The sequence below is a fragment of the Orbicella faveolata genome, unplaced genomic scaffold, assembly GCF_042242905.1.
Source record: "Orbicella faveolata isolate gen_17 unplaced genomic scaffold, um_ofav_v1 contig_14, whole genome shotgun sequence".
In the NCBI taxonomy this organism is placed as follows: domain Eukaryota; kingdom Metazoa; phylum Cnidaria; class Anthozoa; order Scleractinia; family Merulinidae; genus Orbicella; species Orbicella faveolata.
This window is the reverse complement of record NW_028301541.1, coordinates 21,299,032-21,316,405: the sequence shown is the minus strand read 5'-3', so window position 1 is coordinate 21,316,405 and position 17,374 is coordinate 21,299,032. Positions and strand designations below refer to the sequence as shown.

At 40.1% G+C, this 17,374-nt stretch overlaps 3 protein-coding genes across 3 annotated transcripts; 2 read left to right on the top strand and 1 right to left on the bottom strand.

Annotated features, from left to right (window-relative positions):
- Positions 1-34: 34 nt before the first annotated feature.
- Positions 35-8,665, top strand: LOC110062203 (uncharacterized). The gene is made up of 6 exons (XM_089287050.1): positions 35-410; positions 913-1,640; positions 2,752-2,833; positions 3,119-3,220; positions 5,686-5,849; positions 7,387-8,665. Exons 1-6 carry the CDS (start codon positions 146-148, stop codon positions 7,459-7,461), a joined length of 1,416 nt encoding a protein of 471 aa, XP_089143176.1. The 5' UTR covers positions 35-145; the 3' UTR covers positions 7,462-8,665.
- Positions 7,471-9,755, top strand: LOC110062204 (dynein light chain Tctex-type 5-B-like). The gene has a single exon (XM_020769076.2). It carries the CDS (start codon positions 8,931-8,933, stop codon positions 9,486-9,488), a length of 558 nt encoding a protein of 185 aa, XP_020624735.1. The 5' UTR covers positions 7,471-8,930; the 3' UTR covers positions 9,489-9,755.
- Positions 9,756-10,767: 1,012 nt separating this feature from the next.
- LOC110062117 (prostatic acid phosphatase-like) lies at positions 10,768-17,347 on the bottom strand. Its single transcript, XM_020768979.2, has 7 exons — positions 17,082-17,347; positions 16,422-16,662; positions 15,723-15,819; positions 14,593-14,792; positions 13,733-13,940; positions 12,513-12,698; positions 10,768-11,628 (listed from the first exon to the last, which is right to left on the bottom strand). The coding sequence occupies exons 1-7, from the start codon at positions 17,131-17,133 to the stop codon at positions 11,269-11,271; spliced, it is 1,344 nt and encodes a 447-aa protein (XP_020624638.2). The 5' UTR covers positions 17,134-17,347; the 3' UTR covers positions 10,768-11,268.
- Positions 17,348-17,374: the final 27 nt, after the last annotated feature.

The following is a 17,374-nucleotide window of genomic DNA, read 5'->3' as shown; positions in this document are numbered from 1 at the left end:
TCCGATAGTAATCCGAGCACTTCCGGTATATTATCGATTCCCTACTGTTTGTTTCGAATTTCCGGACCGGCCGTTGACAAATATCGTGGTTGTGTTTACAACTGAAGTAATAAGTTACTAGAATTTTTACTTCTGACATGCAAAGATGTCTTCAAAAAAAGCAAAGTGGAAGAATTCCGTTGAGAAAGCAAGGCGAGTATCACAGGGTTCATCGGCACATTCGACGCGAAAGAGCAGTATTATTGGGGAAGAAACAAGTGCTAATGAGCTGGAAGAGTACCTAGAAACTTTGAAGAAAAAGTCTGGAATCAAATCTCTTTGGAGAGGAGACAGTTTCGATCGAATTGTCCGTGATGAGGAAGACAAAACTCCAGATATTTCAATTTCTAGCATAGAGGATGAAGAATTAGGTAAGATGTCCGAATTTTAAGCTTATAAAGCCGCTTTGATCTCTCGTTCAGTTCTCCGCAGACGTCATCTTCGTTCATTTGGTTCTTTCTACTTTAGCTCTCTTCTTCAGCTTCTGTGTTTGTTCTACAGAATTATTTTAAGACAAAAAACAACAACAAGGTCGTTTATGTAAAGCAATGTTTGAGCAACAAATGGGCTTCTTCACCAAGAAACCAACCTTGTTCCCAGTCTCCAAACAACATTATTTTGATGACATCAGATTGCTGCCAATTAGGCTTAACTGGAAAGAAAAGAAAACTGACTTAGACTGATCCATGATGGTGGGCAATAACAGTGATGAAACAACTAACTGGTAGACATTATTATCCAAAAAGATCCTGTCGTCCAACAAGTCATTGAACTCAAGGTCCATTGCAAGGGGAAATAATAGTAGGTCGTGCATATATTTGACAGTCAATAAATATAAGTTTACTGTCAGATTATTAATTTTGTTCTTTCTAGGTGAAAGGCTTCCATCAAAAAAGGCACATGTTGATGATGATGATGATGATGATTTCAAGGTTAATCTTCAGATGTTCTCGCGATCACCATCACCAACAAACGGTGACTCCTCTGAAAGCTCAATAAACCCAATGAAAGGATTGCAAATGGCTGAATTTGCTTTTAATGAAGAAGAATTATCAGACAATATATTAGCAAATAACAAACTGGATGACAAACTGAAGAGCTTAACTGTTTCTGATAAAGACGTCAGGTCAGTTATCAATGATTTGTCGGAACCTGCTGAAGTATTGACCGAAGATGAAGTGGAGGAGGAGATAGAGGAGGATGTTGCTGAAGAAGGTGTCGCAAATAATAAAAATACTGCAAACAGACATAGGAGCCTTTCAGATGATAATAAATCCCCTCCAAGATCTGTTAGTGACACTGAAAACCACACAAGCAAACACGAAAAAAGTCCTACAAAATCACAAGATTACACAACTGACTTTTCCTCTGGAAGTGAGATTAAAACCCGCAGTGATAGGTCAATTTCTGAGACTTACAGTGAACAAAAAAGTTCAAGGTCATCGAGATCTTCCAGGTCATCTAGAAGTTCAAGGTCATCACAAAGTTCAAGATCTTCACGAAGTTCAAGGTCATCTCAAAGTTCAAGGTCAACCAAAAGGTCAAAATCAAGTGACAGGTCAAGGTCAAGGAGAAGGAATTCTGATTACAGCAGGAGCAAGGTATTGAATTTTTTCATGCCAATGCCACTCAATGGGCCTGTGGTAACAATGCCAACTGGTATATATTAGTTATGCAACGCTTTTGAGTGGTAGACCATGGAATATCCCATGAGCCACTTGTATTTTTCTGGGTAACACACAAGCCTATATATTATATTCTATGGTATACCATGAGAGAGCATTGCATAACCATTTTATACCATGCCATTGAAAATACAGTGGCAAAACAAACATTGCAACATATGCCTGGTGCATGATGGGAAGGTTGGATGTAATACCATCAAATATACAACAGCATTCCTGTATTCTGATTGGCTGTATTTTCTATGATATGGTATTAAGAATGATAGCTCATTGAGCTGTCTCATAACAGAATTGCTTCTTAGGGCGTGCTTATCATTTGTCACTGAGAGAGAACTGTTTGAGATGACCATTGAACATTGGTAAGAGTCTTTTTTCCAAAATCAACAAATCAACCAAATGAGATGGTGCTTACCATTTAAAATTCAGTTTTCCCTTTTTGTTTTCCAATAATGAGTGAGCGGAAACTAGGAAATTGAGGAAATGGTACCATAAGGAAATTTCTGACATTTTCCTTTCGAAAAAGACTGGAGTACCTACGGATTGATCTGGAAGTTAAGTCTACAATAGATGTGCAAAGTGCTGATTGGTTAAATCGAAATGAACATTGACTCAACCTAGAATGCTAGCAATTCCCCTTTGGTCAGTCCCATTTTAGGCAATTAAGCAAGCATAAAGTTGAGTGGCAAGCAGCATATGCAAAGCCTGCTTATATATACCAGCCTCGAGGCTGGAATGTGATGGGACGCAAGTCCATCTCTGGGTTACCCCCCAGCATACCCATCTATACACCTGGGTGGAGAGAGGCACTGTGTCTTACCCAGGAACACAACACAATATCTCTAGCCAGGGCTTGAACGTGGACCACTTGATCTGGGGTTGAGTGCACTAACCATGAGGCCACTGTGATTTCCAGCAAGCAACATAGCCAAAAGAAAAATAGATTTATCTCCCCTCATACCATCTTGGAACTTTTGCTCATAATTTGTGCTGCTCAACTTTTCACTCACTCACCCCATCTTTTTGTCAGAACACAGACCGTGGTAACAGGTACAGGTGTGACGTCGGAGTCCAAACAGCACCTTCAACTGAACAGTTTACCATACCACCAGGTAACCATGTAGCAACATTTGATTTATTTACAATTCCACCAAGCTAACATAGCAACAGTTTCCACATCATCAGGTGACCATAGTAACAGTTCACAGTACCACCAGGTGACCATGGAAATGGTTTACCATACTGCCAGGCAACCATAGTGATACAAAGTTTACATGTAAATATTACAATTTAAGTTTTCCATTCAACATGGTAACCATAGTGATAGTTTGCCATAGCACCTGGTAACCATGGTAATAGATTGATCAACTGACTGACCAATTGGTTGATTTCCTCAGGCCTTGGTGTTGGCATGGCAACAAGTGGCCCACGACTCGGGATGCAGTATGTTGACCCTTCACCTATAGCAACACACATAGTATCACCAGAAGCCATGGAAGGTGAGTTGGCATGCTGTTTTCATTACCATGGTTTTTAGAGGGGAATATGTATCTATTTCATGCACCACAAAGTTCTTTGTTGCATGTCTTTGTTTGTGTTTTTGGCCTTGGCTGTGCACCGTTGTGTGTTCGCATCTGTGTGAGGAACTAACCAATAAAAACGTTTTGGTTACATAATTCATGCATAGTGTATCAGCGTAAAATAAAGATTTGGGCACGGTCGTGGACCTTGCAGCATAAATCTTTTCATCTCTGTTTCCTTTGAAGTTTTGCAAGCTTCAGAACCATTCTCCTCTATTTACTATGCTTGCACCAGTTAGCTACTGCCTTGGGCACTCTTGAAAGCTTGGTAACAGGGGTAAAAATTAAAAGAAGTAATCTTATTTTATCCATGTCGCGTCTCTGATTGATTGGTTTGACGCTGCACGGATCTGCGCAACCTCGTTCCCAGGTTCTCTGTCCTTGTCAACGACAAGAGAGGCAGAGGGGAGAGAACCTGGGAGCGAGGTTGGGATCTGCGTTGAGCTACATCATCACTAGTGGAAATTTTTATCGCGCTAAAGTTGCATAAGTAGTGACCTTATGGAAGAAGCGGTACAAGTTTACAAAGCGATACAAGTAAATTCCGAAAGATGTGACTCCCGGAAAGTTGCGACTCTCCGATTATAGCAATAGGAAAGAGCTTCTATTGCCGAAATTGAGTAGGGAACTATACGGTGTCCTTAGTTTTTTAAAAATTCTAAATGTTGAGGAAGGTTGTTGTTATTCATCGTGGTAGATGCAATAATAAAGTGTATTATCGTTCGTCACACGATGTAGTCACTTTAAATGTAGATCGCGACGTTTCGATCGGCGTCGACAAAACCTGGATCGGACCGGATCGGATCGGATCACGGACCGGATTACGGATCGGATCACGGAAAAAAAAAAAAAAGTTTTAAAGAAAAAAAATCAAAAACAACCCCTAAATAAAAAATAAAAGTGGAAAACTAAAATATGTTTAATGAAAATAAGAATCCCGAATTTGACGCAATGACATGTTAATTACAGAGAATGACAAGAGGTCATTTAAAAAGCCACATAAGCGCCTAATTTACGACGAATTTAAATTGTAATGAACAGGCAGATGTAGTTATATTTGAACGTTAGTTGGCTCGAAGCTTGCGTGAACCTCCCATTCTCGTTTTTGAAATTGTTATCAGTGGCTAATTCTCGGCTACATTTTCGTGTCAGATGTGAGCGTTACAGTTGGCGTTACAGCTAATGAGAAAACTTACGTGCGAAAGCTTAAGGACATGACTTGTTTTGAACGAGCTACGTCACGATTTGCACATCTTGAAAAAACTAGCCTAGTTTTTCAAGTTCGTCATTTGCAATCCCCGTTAATCTTTGCCATCCTTAACGATCCTCATTCCGTTTTGATTTGTTCTTGCCTCTTAAGTGTTTTCTATCCTAGAGCACGGTCATTTTAAGGTTTTATTCTATTTAAAGGCAACTCTTTACGACCCTAAAAATAACTCTAAAAATCGTCACGTAACTCCTAAAATGTTGTTTTTTCTCGGGTTGCGTTATCGTTCACACTATCGATGTTATTCCTAGAATATTTTTGTAAAACAGCTATATTTCCCTTGAAATACAAATGGTTTGTTTCGTTTTATTCCAGTGCGAAATATCGTATTCCAAACTCACATCTTGTAAAAGTATAGACTTGTCTCAAAAACGGAAATTGTTTGAAATCATCAAGTGTTTAATGTTTTAGTGTTTTTAGTTTTTGTTTCTATTCATACGTTCGTCCTATTATTACCATACTGACTCGTTTTATGACAGTTTACCTTTGATGCAAGTGAATACACGAAATATCATTTATCTGAACTGCGGAGAAAAATGTGAAGACATGATTGATCATCGCAATCAAAACGCAACAGCCTGAAAAAAATTCATCTGTGACTAGCTCCCAGTTGGCTTGATATTATAAAAGAATAAAGGAATATCACACCTGAATTAAATAAAACGTTCTGCTCACAGTAGTCACTCAAGTGCAATTTGCTCAACAAAATTTTGAATTTTTGCCTTGATCCGATCCGTGATCCGATCCGTGATCCGGTCCGGTCCGGTCCGGTCCGGTCCGATCCTGGTTTTGTCGACGCCGCGTTTCGACTGCTTACTGCTAGTCTTCTTCAGGCGATAAGGTCGACTGATTGCACGGTATCATTTATATCACAAAGGTCAGCTGTGATTGGTGCATTTCGATCCTCCTATTGTTCCATTGTTCCGACGAGTAACTGTTCCCTCAGTGGTCAGCTGAGGGGAACAGGTCAGGGAACTGACCGTGCAATCAGTCGACCGTATCGCCTGAAGCAATAAGCAGTCGAAACGTCGCGATCTACATCTAAAGTGACTACATCGTGTGACAAACGATAATACACTTTATTATTCTAAATGTTGTTTCTGCTGTTCATTATCAGCTATGACAGCGTATAATCCTGCTATAGTGGCGTTAAATAACATGTTACGAGAACAAATCCGACTAGTGGAGCAGTTTGTGGAGATCAATCAAAGAATGTACGAGTCGTACTCCGCTGGAGTCAACGGTAGCTACCGATACACGACACTCGAGGACACGCAACAGGTAAGAGTCAAACACCCACGCAGAAAAAAATTTGCGCGCGACTGTTCGTGTGTGGAAAAAGGGAATATGGAGTTTTCTAAGTTTTCACCTTTTTTAAAAAAAAAAGGATGCAAATTGTTCGCAACGTGTCAAACTGCCGTATGTTTCCTAGCTCTAGCAAGTGAGAATACTGTTGGTTTAGCTGATGCCTGTAAGACCACACTCAGTGGCGGATCTAGGTGAGGGGCTCGGGCCCTTATTTTGGGTTAAAAAAAATCGCAGGAGGAAGAAAAGCCGGCAGGGCAGGAAACACCCCGCTCCCACTCCTCCCTTCTTAGCTCAAGGTCTTGATCCGCCACTAACACTAACACGTTTTCGTATGAAAACATGTAAATAATAATAATAATAATAGCGGAGCTCCGGCGGTCCGAAGGGCAGCCAAGCGGAGCCCCATACTCATACAGGAAAGAAAAGGAAACCCATGAGTTAATTTTCTCATTGTTATCATGGCTAGCGGTATTGCTCGTGGGCGCGTACGCACGACGGCGACGACGACGACGGAGTCGCGCAACATGGCGGCCATACTCCAAATAATAGGAGGACAGAGACATGTAGCCTTGGTTTACCGTGTACCTTTTTGATATTGGACATCCATATAAAGATCAATTGACACCTGTCAAAACAAGGTACCTGCTGACCAGTATCACGTAACCATATCGCGGGCTCAAGTTCACAGCTCATTGAAGTCACCTGGTTTTTTTTTAGTTGACCGCTGACCAAGTGCTGGTTTTCGATTAGATCGCGGGCTCACGTCCTGTTAACGTGTTGAAAACAGGGCAGGATTGTTTGGAAGCTGGTTAACGCTAACCCAGGATTAAAAGTTAATCGAATTATAACTTTTTTTTCTATACAAATGTTGTTTTGCTGCTTTGTTTTGTGTATATGGTGCTTATTAAAGCTCAAAACAGAAGGTCAAACAATATACAGAAAACCTCACCGCAAAGTTACACGAAATCGGAATTCTACCTTTTCATGGGTTAGCTTAATCGGGCTCTGAACAACTCGGCCCAGGAGCTACGCTTTTAGGCTGGCCTAAATCTATATATTAGACTTTATTTATACTGATAAAAGGAAAATCGGTCAGTCAATCAACGAAGGTTGATTAACTGGTATTACTCGGTGACCAGAAAACATACTTTTTGATGCGTTTTCGCCTATCCCCACTAAAACGACAAACGCGGATGAACACAGAGGCTTTGGTGTGGACGATTGGCGAAAACGAATAAAAAAGTATGCGTTTTCATGCGAAAACGCATTAGTGTGGTCAGGTGAAAACAAACCTAAAACGCTAGTGTGGGCGAAAATATTTTGCTTCGTTTTCGTTGAGACGAAAACGGATACTTTTAAAAACGCATTAGAGTGGTCGGGGCCTTGAATGCAAGAAACACGGTTCTTATGTAAAAATGTACTTAAGTGTTTACATCCTGTATATGTAAGAATGTGTGATTTTATTTTTCTTCAATATCGTAGTCTGCATGTTTTGTTTTTCTTTCCGCAGTTTATAAGAAGGAATCGACCAAAAACTATTTCCTACGAAGAAGCTCTGGAGCAAGTGAAACAAGAACAGAGATAACAAATGAGCAAAGAAAGTTATTTACATTGCAGTGAAACAGCTCTTAAGAAGAGATTCCTTTCGTTATGGTCACAAGAAGATTGTTTCTAAAGAACAGGATGTTGCAGAATGGGCTTGAAAAGAGAAGATGAATTTGAAACAGACTGTTTCGTGGAAACGGAGAGGAAAAGAGAGAGGGTTGCTAAAACTGTCTTGTTTATGAAAAGCGTGAATTTTGAGGGTGAATTTTCATTGTCATTATTAATTTTCACCACGTTATGTCTACGTATTCTACTGCAGAATACAAATTGACATTGGGAGGAGGAAACATTTTTGGTTTTCGTCACGTTTGTTGAACTATTTTCGATAGTGTTTTTAATATGGAAAGACTTGTTCATCTCTTGAGTGAACCAGATTCTGAACAGGCCTCACTGCGAAAAGGCTGTGTTCAAAAATGACATTAAAATGTGTTCTTAAATGACATTTTCTCATCCAATTCCATTCATTTTATTTTAGCTTGCTGTTTTTGTCAAACAGTAAGTGTTTACTCAATGGAGTACGTTCGCGATATTGTAATTTGACATTTATTTTGACACGGCGATGCTTTGCGATTTTCGATTTTCGATTTTCTAATTTCAATCCTACAAACCAAAGGAAAGCGAGTTGATTTAATAACAAAACTGATTTTGTTTTGCTTTAGAGGATCAAAGATGGACTGACATAGGTTTCAATGAAAGGACAGTTCAAAATTCATAAAGAAATAACCTCAGTTGCGGCATTTTAATAGATTAAAGAGTTTCCGTTTGTTGAAATATGTTTGCATTTACTCTGTTTTCACGAGAACTAATTATTGCATCTTTTATCGATGTTATGAAAATTTCCAGCGCTTATTAATCAACGATTTTTTTTTCCTGAACTTTGGAAAGTTTAGCTTTGCTTTTGAGTGGACACAAAGCGAATTTTCAAAGGCAGGATTCTTGATGTAGAGGCTGGGCGTTAGCTCTAAATTGTGGATATATTTTACAATTCAACATTCAAAGTTTTTCTGTATTGAAAAATTGTTGATAATACTCACACAAACACTGTCTATATTTCACATTAGTGATAATTTTGTTTTGCACATTCACAAGACTTCTTTGTTTCTCAGGACATAATAAACTTTTGTCTCTATTTAAAGAAATAAATCCCCTCTAAACAAACGAAATAAAAGAATTATGGAGGAGTATTGATGGCACATTTTAAACAATGATAATGGAGGTGTGAATCTACATTTGCACGTTGCTTAAAGTAATTATTTGCCAAGGTCGCTATAACGACTACTGAAAACAAACTCTGGCGACCTCTGAAAGATCAGGATTTAAATTCAAACTACGGGAGGGCATCTACTGTCGACGTTTGCTTATCAAAACAAAATTGAGACAGCCTTTGTCTTGCATTTTGTTGGGTTTATTGATCTGATATCGACGAAATTACACAGATAAGAAGCAAAAATGAGCACAGAGATAATCAAATCGGACGTGGAGACGCCGAAGGATAGTAAAGTGGACAAGGCAGCGAAGAATTTAAAACCAACCAAAGGAAAAGAGCTCAATCCTGGCGGAGCAAACAGAACCCGACCACCTAGCACCGCATCCATAACACAGTCAATGGCGACATCATTTTCTAGACAAGATGGACGACGAGGACCCGAGGTAGCGATGGAAAACACTTTCAAAATGACACCCGATAGAAAGTTCCCAGAAGGCGACGTCCGTTCGATACTGAAGGAAATTTTAACGGAGAGATTAACGGCAGCCAAATACGATGCCGACCAGTGCAGACAGCTATCAAAGTCGATATCGGACACAGTGAAAAACCGAGTGAAGGATTTGAACATTCATCGCTACAAAATCATTTGTCTGGTGCATATTGGTCAGCTGGGGAATCAAGCGATGCGAATTGGAAGCAGATGTCTCTGGGATACGAGCCATGACACTTTCGCTTCGTTCGAGTTCAAAAACTCATCTCTGTTTGCTTCAGCAACTGTGTACGGAGTTTATTTTGAATAACATACTGTGATCTGTTTCACTCTCAATTATTGATTCACACTGATTCATTTACAGCTCATAATATAGAATTCTTCGCTAGTTTCTTGTACAATCACAAGTTACGACCATAAATCTGTAGTGTGTTAGTTAAATGTACGACCGGTTGAAATAATTTTTACATTTAAGATTTGAACGTTAAAATAGTTGCGTCGAAAGCGTACTTACTAAATTTTTAACATATAATTAGTGAATTGTTTGTTTGATTAGAAATAAAACAATTCAAATGAACTCATTAGTAATTGATTAGTTTATCTCATTCCAGCAAGGACTCGTTAAGTATATAATATCGACACCTTTTTCAACCACCTGCCGGCATAAAACCACCCATAGCGTTCATACGATCTTTCTAAATACAAATATTAGCTGCCCGGGCAGAGATTTGCCGATAATCTTGCATCGGTTCGCTCGAAGGGGGGATGGCAGCTCCACTTAGAAACCACTAGCTACTCGGAGGGTTCAAATCCCGCGTCTCGCTACTAATTTTGTCTCAATCCCGCCACCCCGCGTAGTCAGAACGTCTATCCCGATCCCGCCTGGTTAGAGTCGCAGTTCTCCGCGTAACGTTATTTTCTGTTTTTTCATCCCGCATCCCGCCATCAATTTTGCAACAACCCCCGCATCCCGCTACTGCCAAAGTATTGTCTATCCTGCATCCCTTCGTTAAAATTTCTGTCATACCGAATCCCGCCTCCCATTTCATTAATCCCGCATCCCGCCAAACCTATGTTTATTTCGTGTCCCCAAATTAGTATGGGAGTTTTCCAGGCTACAAGACAGTCTCAGACAACCTACTTTTAATTTCCCGGGGGAGCATGCCCCCCCTGAACCCCTAGAGGCTCGCGCCTCCGGCGCTCGTTTCGACCGTCTCCTTGTTGGATCGCACCCTCCCGCAAAAAGACCTGCTTACGGGCCTGCTATCTACCCTCTAATCTAAGAGCTGCCAAGAGAGCTTGTGCGCAGGATACGAAATCGTGATCTTGTACAAGAAAAGACGACAAACAACTTCAGTGAATACACTTAAAAATATCTCGTCGCAAAAGCTTTTGCTAATGGAATTTGAGGAATTGATTACATGTATACGTTGCAAAGTATTTCACGTTTTCAAACTGTAATTCGTGGCGTTCCTGTGACAGCAATTGTTTCTTCTCAAATCTTTATGGCAAAGAGCTTAGAAAGTTCAAGTGTAGTGTATCAAGAAGTTTCTCCACCAACATAAATTAATATTGTGAAATTCACCGAATAGAGTTACTTTCTTTGATTTTATTCGTTCTTCTCTTTCCTTAAAATAGTTTTTGGAGGGAATTGCCTTCAGTTACAACTTCATTACAACTTCGCGTCAAACATGAAAAATAAAAGCATTCAGTCTCTCCTCGTAAATTAGACGTTCCTATAAAAAAGTGTATATGTTGTCTTCGACATTTTCGTCAGTCGAACTAGTCCAGAAAATAAAACTCTACAGCAATGCTGCGCCACACATTTCAAGAAAATGCTGCCCGTGGCCGTACTCAGTTTCTAAAGGGCTCCTGTGATTTGCTGTACGCTCTTTTGCAAAATCTAAGCACTGTTGTCGATTTTTCTGTTCTAGCTGTCTTTAAGCTTCCTAAAATCATTCTTAAAATAGATTACGATGCCCAAGCAGTTCTGTGAAGTCTTGAAGTCAAATACCATGCCATTGATCTTAAACTTTTTCCGATGAAAACGTGATTTATACGAGCTACGAATTTCCTGCTATTCAATACCGTCAAATAACACCAGGATCCGGCTCATTCTCCATATGAGCAAGTCCTCTCCTGGGGCGACTTCCACTCCCAGCAACTACACAACGCTTACGCAGACAAAAATACCACAAGGCTGTGACGAATATCACCACGAGAAGCGTGACAAACACTCCCAGGAAAAAGCCACCAGTCCCGGATACTTTGGGCTCTCTTACAGTGGGGCACTCGGATGCTGTGACTTGGCAGCGTGACAATTGGGTATTGTCACATGCGTGACACCATGATTCAATGTCACGCACCGCAAGCGAGTTTACAAGTTTAACAAACTGATCTAGAGAGCATGGGTCTTTGCATTCGGGAATGCTGTATTTTGTCAACGGTTCCTGGTAATGCAAACAAAAAAAAAAATCCTAACATGAATTACATGGTTTTACATTGTACAATTGTCATGTGTCGTTCAGCAGGGTTATTTGGGTGGTAATGGAACTTACTCTTGTAAGAGGAAGGGAAGAAGCGATGTGCGACACTCAGATGGCATCTGCCAAATAGGTCAACCATTTATGAGACATCCTGGGGGGGGGGGGGCAGTACTCCCCATTAACGGCTTATACGGGGAGGCTCCGCCCAAAGGGGGTACCTTTTTGAGGGTTCAAGTATATACACAATTGAAAAGGGTAGGAATTTCACAAGTTGAGGTATATGAAAGGGTAGGGCAATCTGCCATTTAGGTATAATGTAAATTGAAACTGAAAAATAATATTTGTTCTTCGGTTAACATTTCTTCTGGTAATGCTTGACATTCTCCTGTAGTATTGGTAATTAACTTCACTCCAAGGGTTTAGAAATGGAAGCAGTGTTCTAAAGTAGGTATGTGAAGAAAGGGGTAACTATTTTAAAAGGTATAAGAAATGAGTACCTTTTCTGTCAACGTGGTATACAAAAGTGTAAGGGGTTGGACATCGGATGTAGCCTTCCTGTACCAAACTTTGTAGAGTACCCCCCTCCCCCCAAAAAAAGAAATAAGGTAGGGAGGGAAAAATGAAAAGCTGCTGCTCAACTGTAAAGGAAGGAGAATATTTGAAATAATGGGAATATGAAATATGAGATGTGGAAGCCTAATGAATAGTTCACTCTACTAAACTGATGGTCAAGACTTACTAACCACCTGGTGGGAAGAAAACACATCTACAGTCAAAACATGAAAGTAGTTGAAATCTTCAACCAAATTCAAGGGAAAATGTCTGAAAATAGCAGCTTCCACACTTACCTCTAAACCATTCTTGAAAGAAAACTGAACAACAAACTTGCCATTGTTAGAATCATGTAGTAATTCGAAGAAAACTAAGGAAGCATAATATGGTATTCTTCTCAAAGGACTGTCAGACATTTTGTTTAAACCAAGTGCAGAAAACAGAGAAAACATTGTTGGATAATGGGCAGAGTAATACAGCAGCTGAAAAACAAGACAGAAGGAAATGGGATCAGTAGTATTATGGACAATCATTGCCAAGACACCAGAAAGACATCAATGGATACACTATAAATCATCTGAAACTTGAGTGATACTCGATAGTGTAGCAGATCAAAGAGATATGAAGTGTGCAAATGGCAAAAGAATGTTAGTCGATCATTCTGTCTTGCTCTTTGACAAATTTTGTGTCCAAATGAAATGAATTTCCTTTACTCCTCATGGTGTGTTGTTAGTAAGCCAGAATATTAATCCTGTCCAACAATCCATTGATATCCAGCAACATCAAGTCATGAAGTCAACCTGATATGGCCAAAATCAAGGCCCAATTCAGGTTCAATAAATGCCTAATCAGGTACACTTCTAAGGGATCTCAGGCTCATTTGGTCTTGCCATGGGAATTTTGGCTCTGAACGACATGTTGACAAAACGTGAACCATGGTTCAGTCCAGCTCACCTGATATTCTACTGAAATGACTAAAGGTTGGCACACATGAGGGGACTCGTCCCTGCGACTAGTCCCTGCAACCAGTCTCCTGCAGAGTTTACACTAAGGGACTGGTCACAGGGACTTGCCCCAGGAACAGTTCACACAAAGAGTTTTGAGGAACAAGTCGCAGGGACCTGTCCCAAAAATTCAAACCAGTTTGAATTCATGGGACTAGTCACAGGGACCAAATTTTAGTCCCTGCAACTAGATTTTGGGGCAAAAATGGCTGGTTCACATGATGGGACTTGTCCCCGCGACTTCTTGCAGGGACTAGTCGCAGGCACTAGTCCCCTCTTGTGTGCTGACCTTAAAACAATGTGATTAAGTTTATGGTCATTGATTCATAGTCTGTCAACTAGTACAGTGGTGAGAGCATTTCAACAAATTAATCAAGAGTATACTTTGGTCATTTGTACATGGCATGTGGGCCTGTAACTCAGAATCACCGCTTTGTCAATTAAGCAGCTTAGATCCACATGGATGCAAGACTTACAGTGCAGGTTGGCGTTATCAAATGATTTTAACATACCTTTCTCTTGCTTTTCTTTGCTGCGATCTCACTAAAACTTGAAGCAATCTCATTGGCCAAAATCCCGCCACCTATGTCGCCAATCATTTCCTTGCTGTATTTATTGTACTCAATCCAGTCTGCGAAATAAACTACCTTTCTCCACTGTTCGTCAGTTATGTTAAGATATGTATGGTTATACAGTTGGTGAAGATGGATATAGTCATACCTGAGGCAACAGAAAATTACAAATTAAATATTAAATTATTATCATGAAACTCAGAAAACTGTGAATACCAGAAATACTTATAGAATGGTATGGTGTAGCAAGTAAAAAGCCAATTAGGCATGAGAAAACTAAACCACAAACAGCAATGATAATTAGTTTGTGGTTTTGAGGTTTCCTTATGTGTCCTGAACTATTATGATCGGTCAGAATCAAATCTAAGTGTTTACAGTTTTTTGACATTGACAGTAAGCCAGTAATTAAGGTGAAACTGAGTTTGCAGCTGCAGCTTGTCACTAATCAAGGACCCATTTATTAATACCTGGGTGGGGAGAGACACCGTGTCTTGCCAAAGAACACGACATGATGACCCCAGCCAAGTCTCAAACCTACATGATACACCACTTGAACTGGAGTTCAGGGACCAGTGTTTCAAAGGGTGAGTAATGCTATGTCGCCAGAGAAATGGCTATCCAGTGGATAAATGATGGCAAAACAAACTATGCTATTCACTGGATAGTGATTTATCTGGTGGATGGCAATATCCACCCTTTGACTTAACTGGGGCCAGCACTTTAACCAATGGGTCACAAATGCTTATATACCACTATTTAATTATTGCAAAAGTAAACAGCAGCTTGCTTCAATGTCTTACACATTGTAGAAGTCTTCAAGTCCAATTTTCTCAATGCCTACAATGCTTTCAAGCTGTTTCCTCAATTCAGTGCTTTCACTCTCTTTCTTCTGAAATTCTGCACTCTTATAAAATGTATCAAGTCTTTTATTAAGCTCAGGGCAAGCCAGCCATCCTCTGAGAACTTGGTCATTCTCCACAGCAACTGTGTGAATCGGAACCTGCCATAAAGGAATAAATTGTGAATGATTAGTCATTTACTTACTAGCTTGGGCCATAAAAATTCTCACTCACTGGGGGAGATCTAGGAGATTCGGGAAGTTCAGTCTAACCCCCTAAATTAAAAAAAAATGAGACATTATAACATGCTGACTTGGCCTCAGAATGCCAGACATCCCATTTCTGAGGAACTCAATTTCAAAAAAAGTTTTCTGGGGAAGGATGCCCCCAGAACCCACAACAGTAGTTTGTATCTCAAGCCCCTCCTCTAACATCCTAGCCTGTGAAAACAGCTGTCCTTCTTTGCTCCTGGCCCGAGTATCACCTGTTCAAGACCTCTGAAGGGATGACTGTGGACAAGTCAGACATATTAAGTACTAGAAGCAAGAATTGGATTATTTATAAATTTTTTTACATCCATTCAGTTCTTTTAAACATATACAGCTGTTTCGAAAAAGGTTACTAACAAAAGCACAAAAGTGTACACAACGATCCTTAAAGGTTCTTTGGAAAGTGGTAGTTAACTGCTGTTGATCAAAAGTCATGGTCTTTTAGGGGGAGGGAAGGAAAAATCATAATATGAGTATCCATAGTTTCACCTTCCTTTGCACTGGAACACTGGGAATTTCAAACAACCAGAGGTAAACTACAATAACTGCTACCCACAATATACCTTTAGGCATTGTCATATACATTTATACATTCTGTAGGACTTTTTACAAGTTTATTTACCATCGTGTCTAATTTTAAGAGCCATGGAGATGTAGCCCTTTGTTGGCATTGCATAGCTCAGTTCGCACTGATTATCCCTATGATAATTACTGTTTCTGAAGACTCTCAAGGTCTATTATTACTGCATAATAGGGACAGCAGAGGAAGAGACTTTAAAGACAGCGTTAGAGTGACATTTAAAATAAGAGAATATCACAAACCTGTTGTATGTTGTATGGGGAATAAAAAACTCCAGCATAAGAAACATTGAGACTTTGGTTTCTTGGTGGATAAAGTCCAAGAAGAAAGCTCAATGCACTGAAAATAAAAAGTAATAAAAATGTCAGACAATATTATAGTAGTTTTCCGTTGTTCAATAAATGGTAGTAAGTTCAGTCTAGTATTTATTATCAGTTATCATGAATGGGTTTGGCAAAGGGAGATAGGAGAGAACACTACTAAAATAAAATTTCCCTGACCAGATAAAGGCAAAGTGTTAAGTCCCAGTCAAAGGTTAGCAACATTTCAATGCATGTTGGATGCAACATACTGCGCACATTTGGCTACCTTGTTACACTGTGTTCAATGTGACATGTTGGGTGTGGTTGACTCAAGTTTCAAACTGATCAAATTTGAGCCAACAATACCCAACACATCACAACACGTCACAACAGGGTGGCCAAATACACTCAACATGTTGGGCCCAACAATGTTGCGATATGTTGCATTGAAATGTTGTGATCATTTGGCTGGGGCTTTAGATATTAATAGTAGCTGTTTCCAGCATCCCTTTACAGCTGTCATCACACTTTTATGAACATGCCTTCTTTTGACCCTTTTACTCACCTTCTCTTTCAGCCACCCAATAAACCATTGAAAATTAGCCAGGGCGTACATGTATCCAAGTGTTTTTTTCTCACCTGTTAAGTGTTCTGGAATAGTCACTGGACCTCACATAAATATCCGGAGGAGAGTATACATTAGTCAAGAAGTTAACTTTTTGATAATGACTTTGAACAAAGGTTCCAGCTCTGAACATCTGGTCCATTCCTCTGATGGTCAGCTGACTGTCCATTCCTTCTTCAAATGTCTTGTGATCTTTTGTTAGAAGCATCCGACTTCCATGGCGTGAGATCACCACTGCTTGCTGGAGTAGCAGTTCTTTGAGAAAAAGGGGTTTCATCAGCTTATCTTGTACAACTCGGTGAAATACCAGATCAGCAAAATTCGTGTTTCTTTGTGTCATAGGAGGTCTTGTTGAGGGAGGTGGTGGGGGGAGAGGGGGGGAGGCGGGGAGGGGCCGGTGATGTAGGGAATTTCCAATGCATGTCCCCAACTGAATTTCAAAATGTGTTAAGTTATAAGATTTATGCAAAAGGTCCTTGGTGGAATTCATCACAATCCTTACCCCCTTCCCACACACACCTCTCCCCCCTCCCAAAGTACATGTAATCGCGTTTTCCGTCCATAATAGCGGTATTGGCTAAAATATGCATTCCATACTGTAAGCACTACGCGTCCATGCACACAGGCCGGCTATGTACATAAAATGTACTAAAAAGCGAAATGTATCAACTTACCGGCATAAATAGTTGAGGAAAGTGCCAGTAAAATGAACAATTCTTTCTCCATGTTTATAAAGTGCGCAAACTTGGTGAAGGAATTCGTATTATGAACATCAGCTGACGAAAGAAAGAAAGGAACCGTAGGATACAAAGCCACTAGGCAAACACCACCAAGAAAACATCTTGGGTTGCACAGAATGTGCAGTCTCGTGGACAAAACATGTTGTGTGACCCCTGCTGACGAACCGACGTGACTCGACGTATTACGCAAGTGACGTTGCAAGTGACAGAAAAACGTAAAACCAGCG

Excerpts from the sequence above, each read along its gene's own strand:
- LOC110062204 (XM_020769076.2), top strand. The coding sequence starts at position 8,931 with ATGAGCACAGAGATAATCAAATCGGACGTGGAGACGCCGAAGGATAGT.
- LOC110062117 (XM_020768979.2), bottom strand. The coding sequence starts at position 17,133 with ATGGAGAAAGAATTGTTCATTTTACTGGCACTTTCCTCAACTATTTAT. Across the intron at positions 16,663-17,081 it reads TTCCTCAACTATTTATGCCG|AACTGCTACTCCAGCAAGCA; the intron begins GTAAGTTGATAC and ends TTTTTCTCAAAG. Across the intron at positions 13,941-14,592 it reads CTTGAAGACTTCTACAATGT|GTATGACTATATCCATCTTC; the intron begins GTAAGACATTGA and ends CTGTTGCCTCAG.
- LOC110062203 (XM_089287050.1), top strand. The coding sequence starts at position 146 with ATGTCTTCAAAAAAAGCAAAGTGGAAGAATTCCGTTGAGAAAGCAAGG. Across the intron at positions 1,641-2,751 it reads CTGATTACAGCAGGAGCAAG|AACACAGACCGTGGTAACAG; the intron begins GTATTGAATTTT and ends TCTTTTTGTCAG. Across the intron at positions 5,850-7,386 it reads CACTCGAGGACACGCAACAG|TTTATAAGAAGGAATCGACC; the intron begins GTAAGAGTCAAA and ends TTCTTTCCGCAG.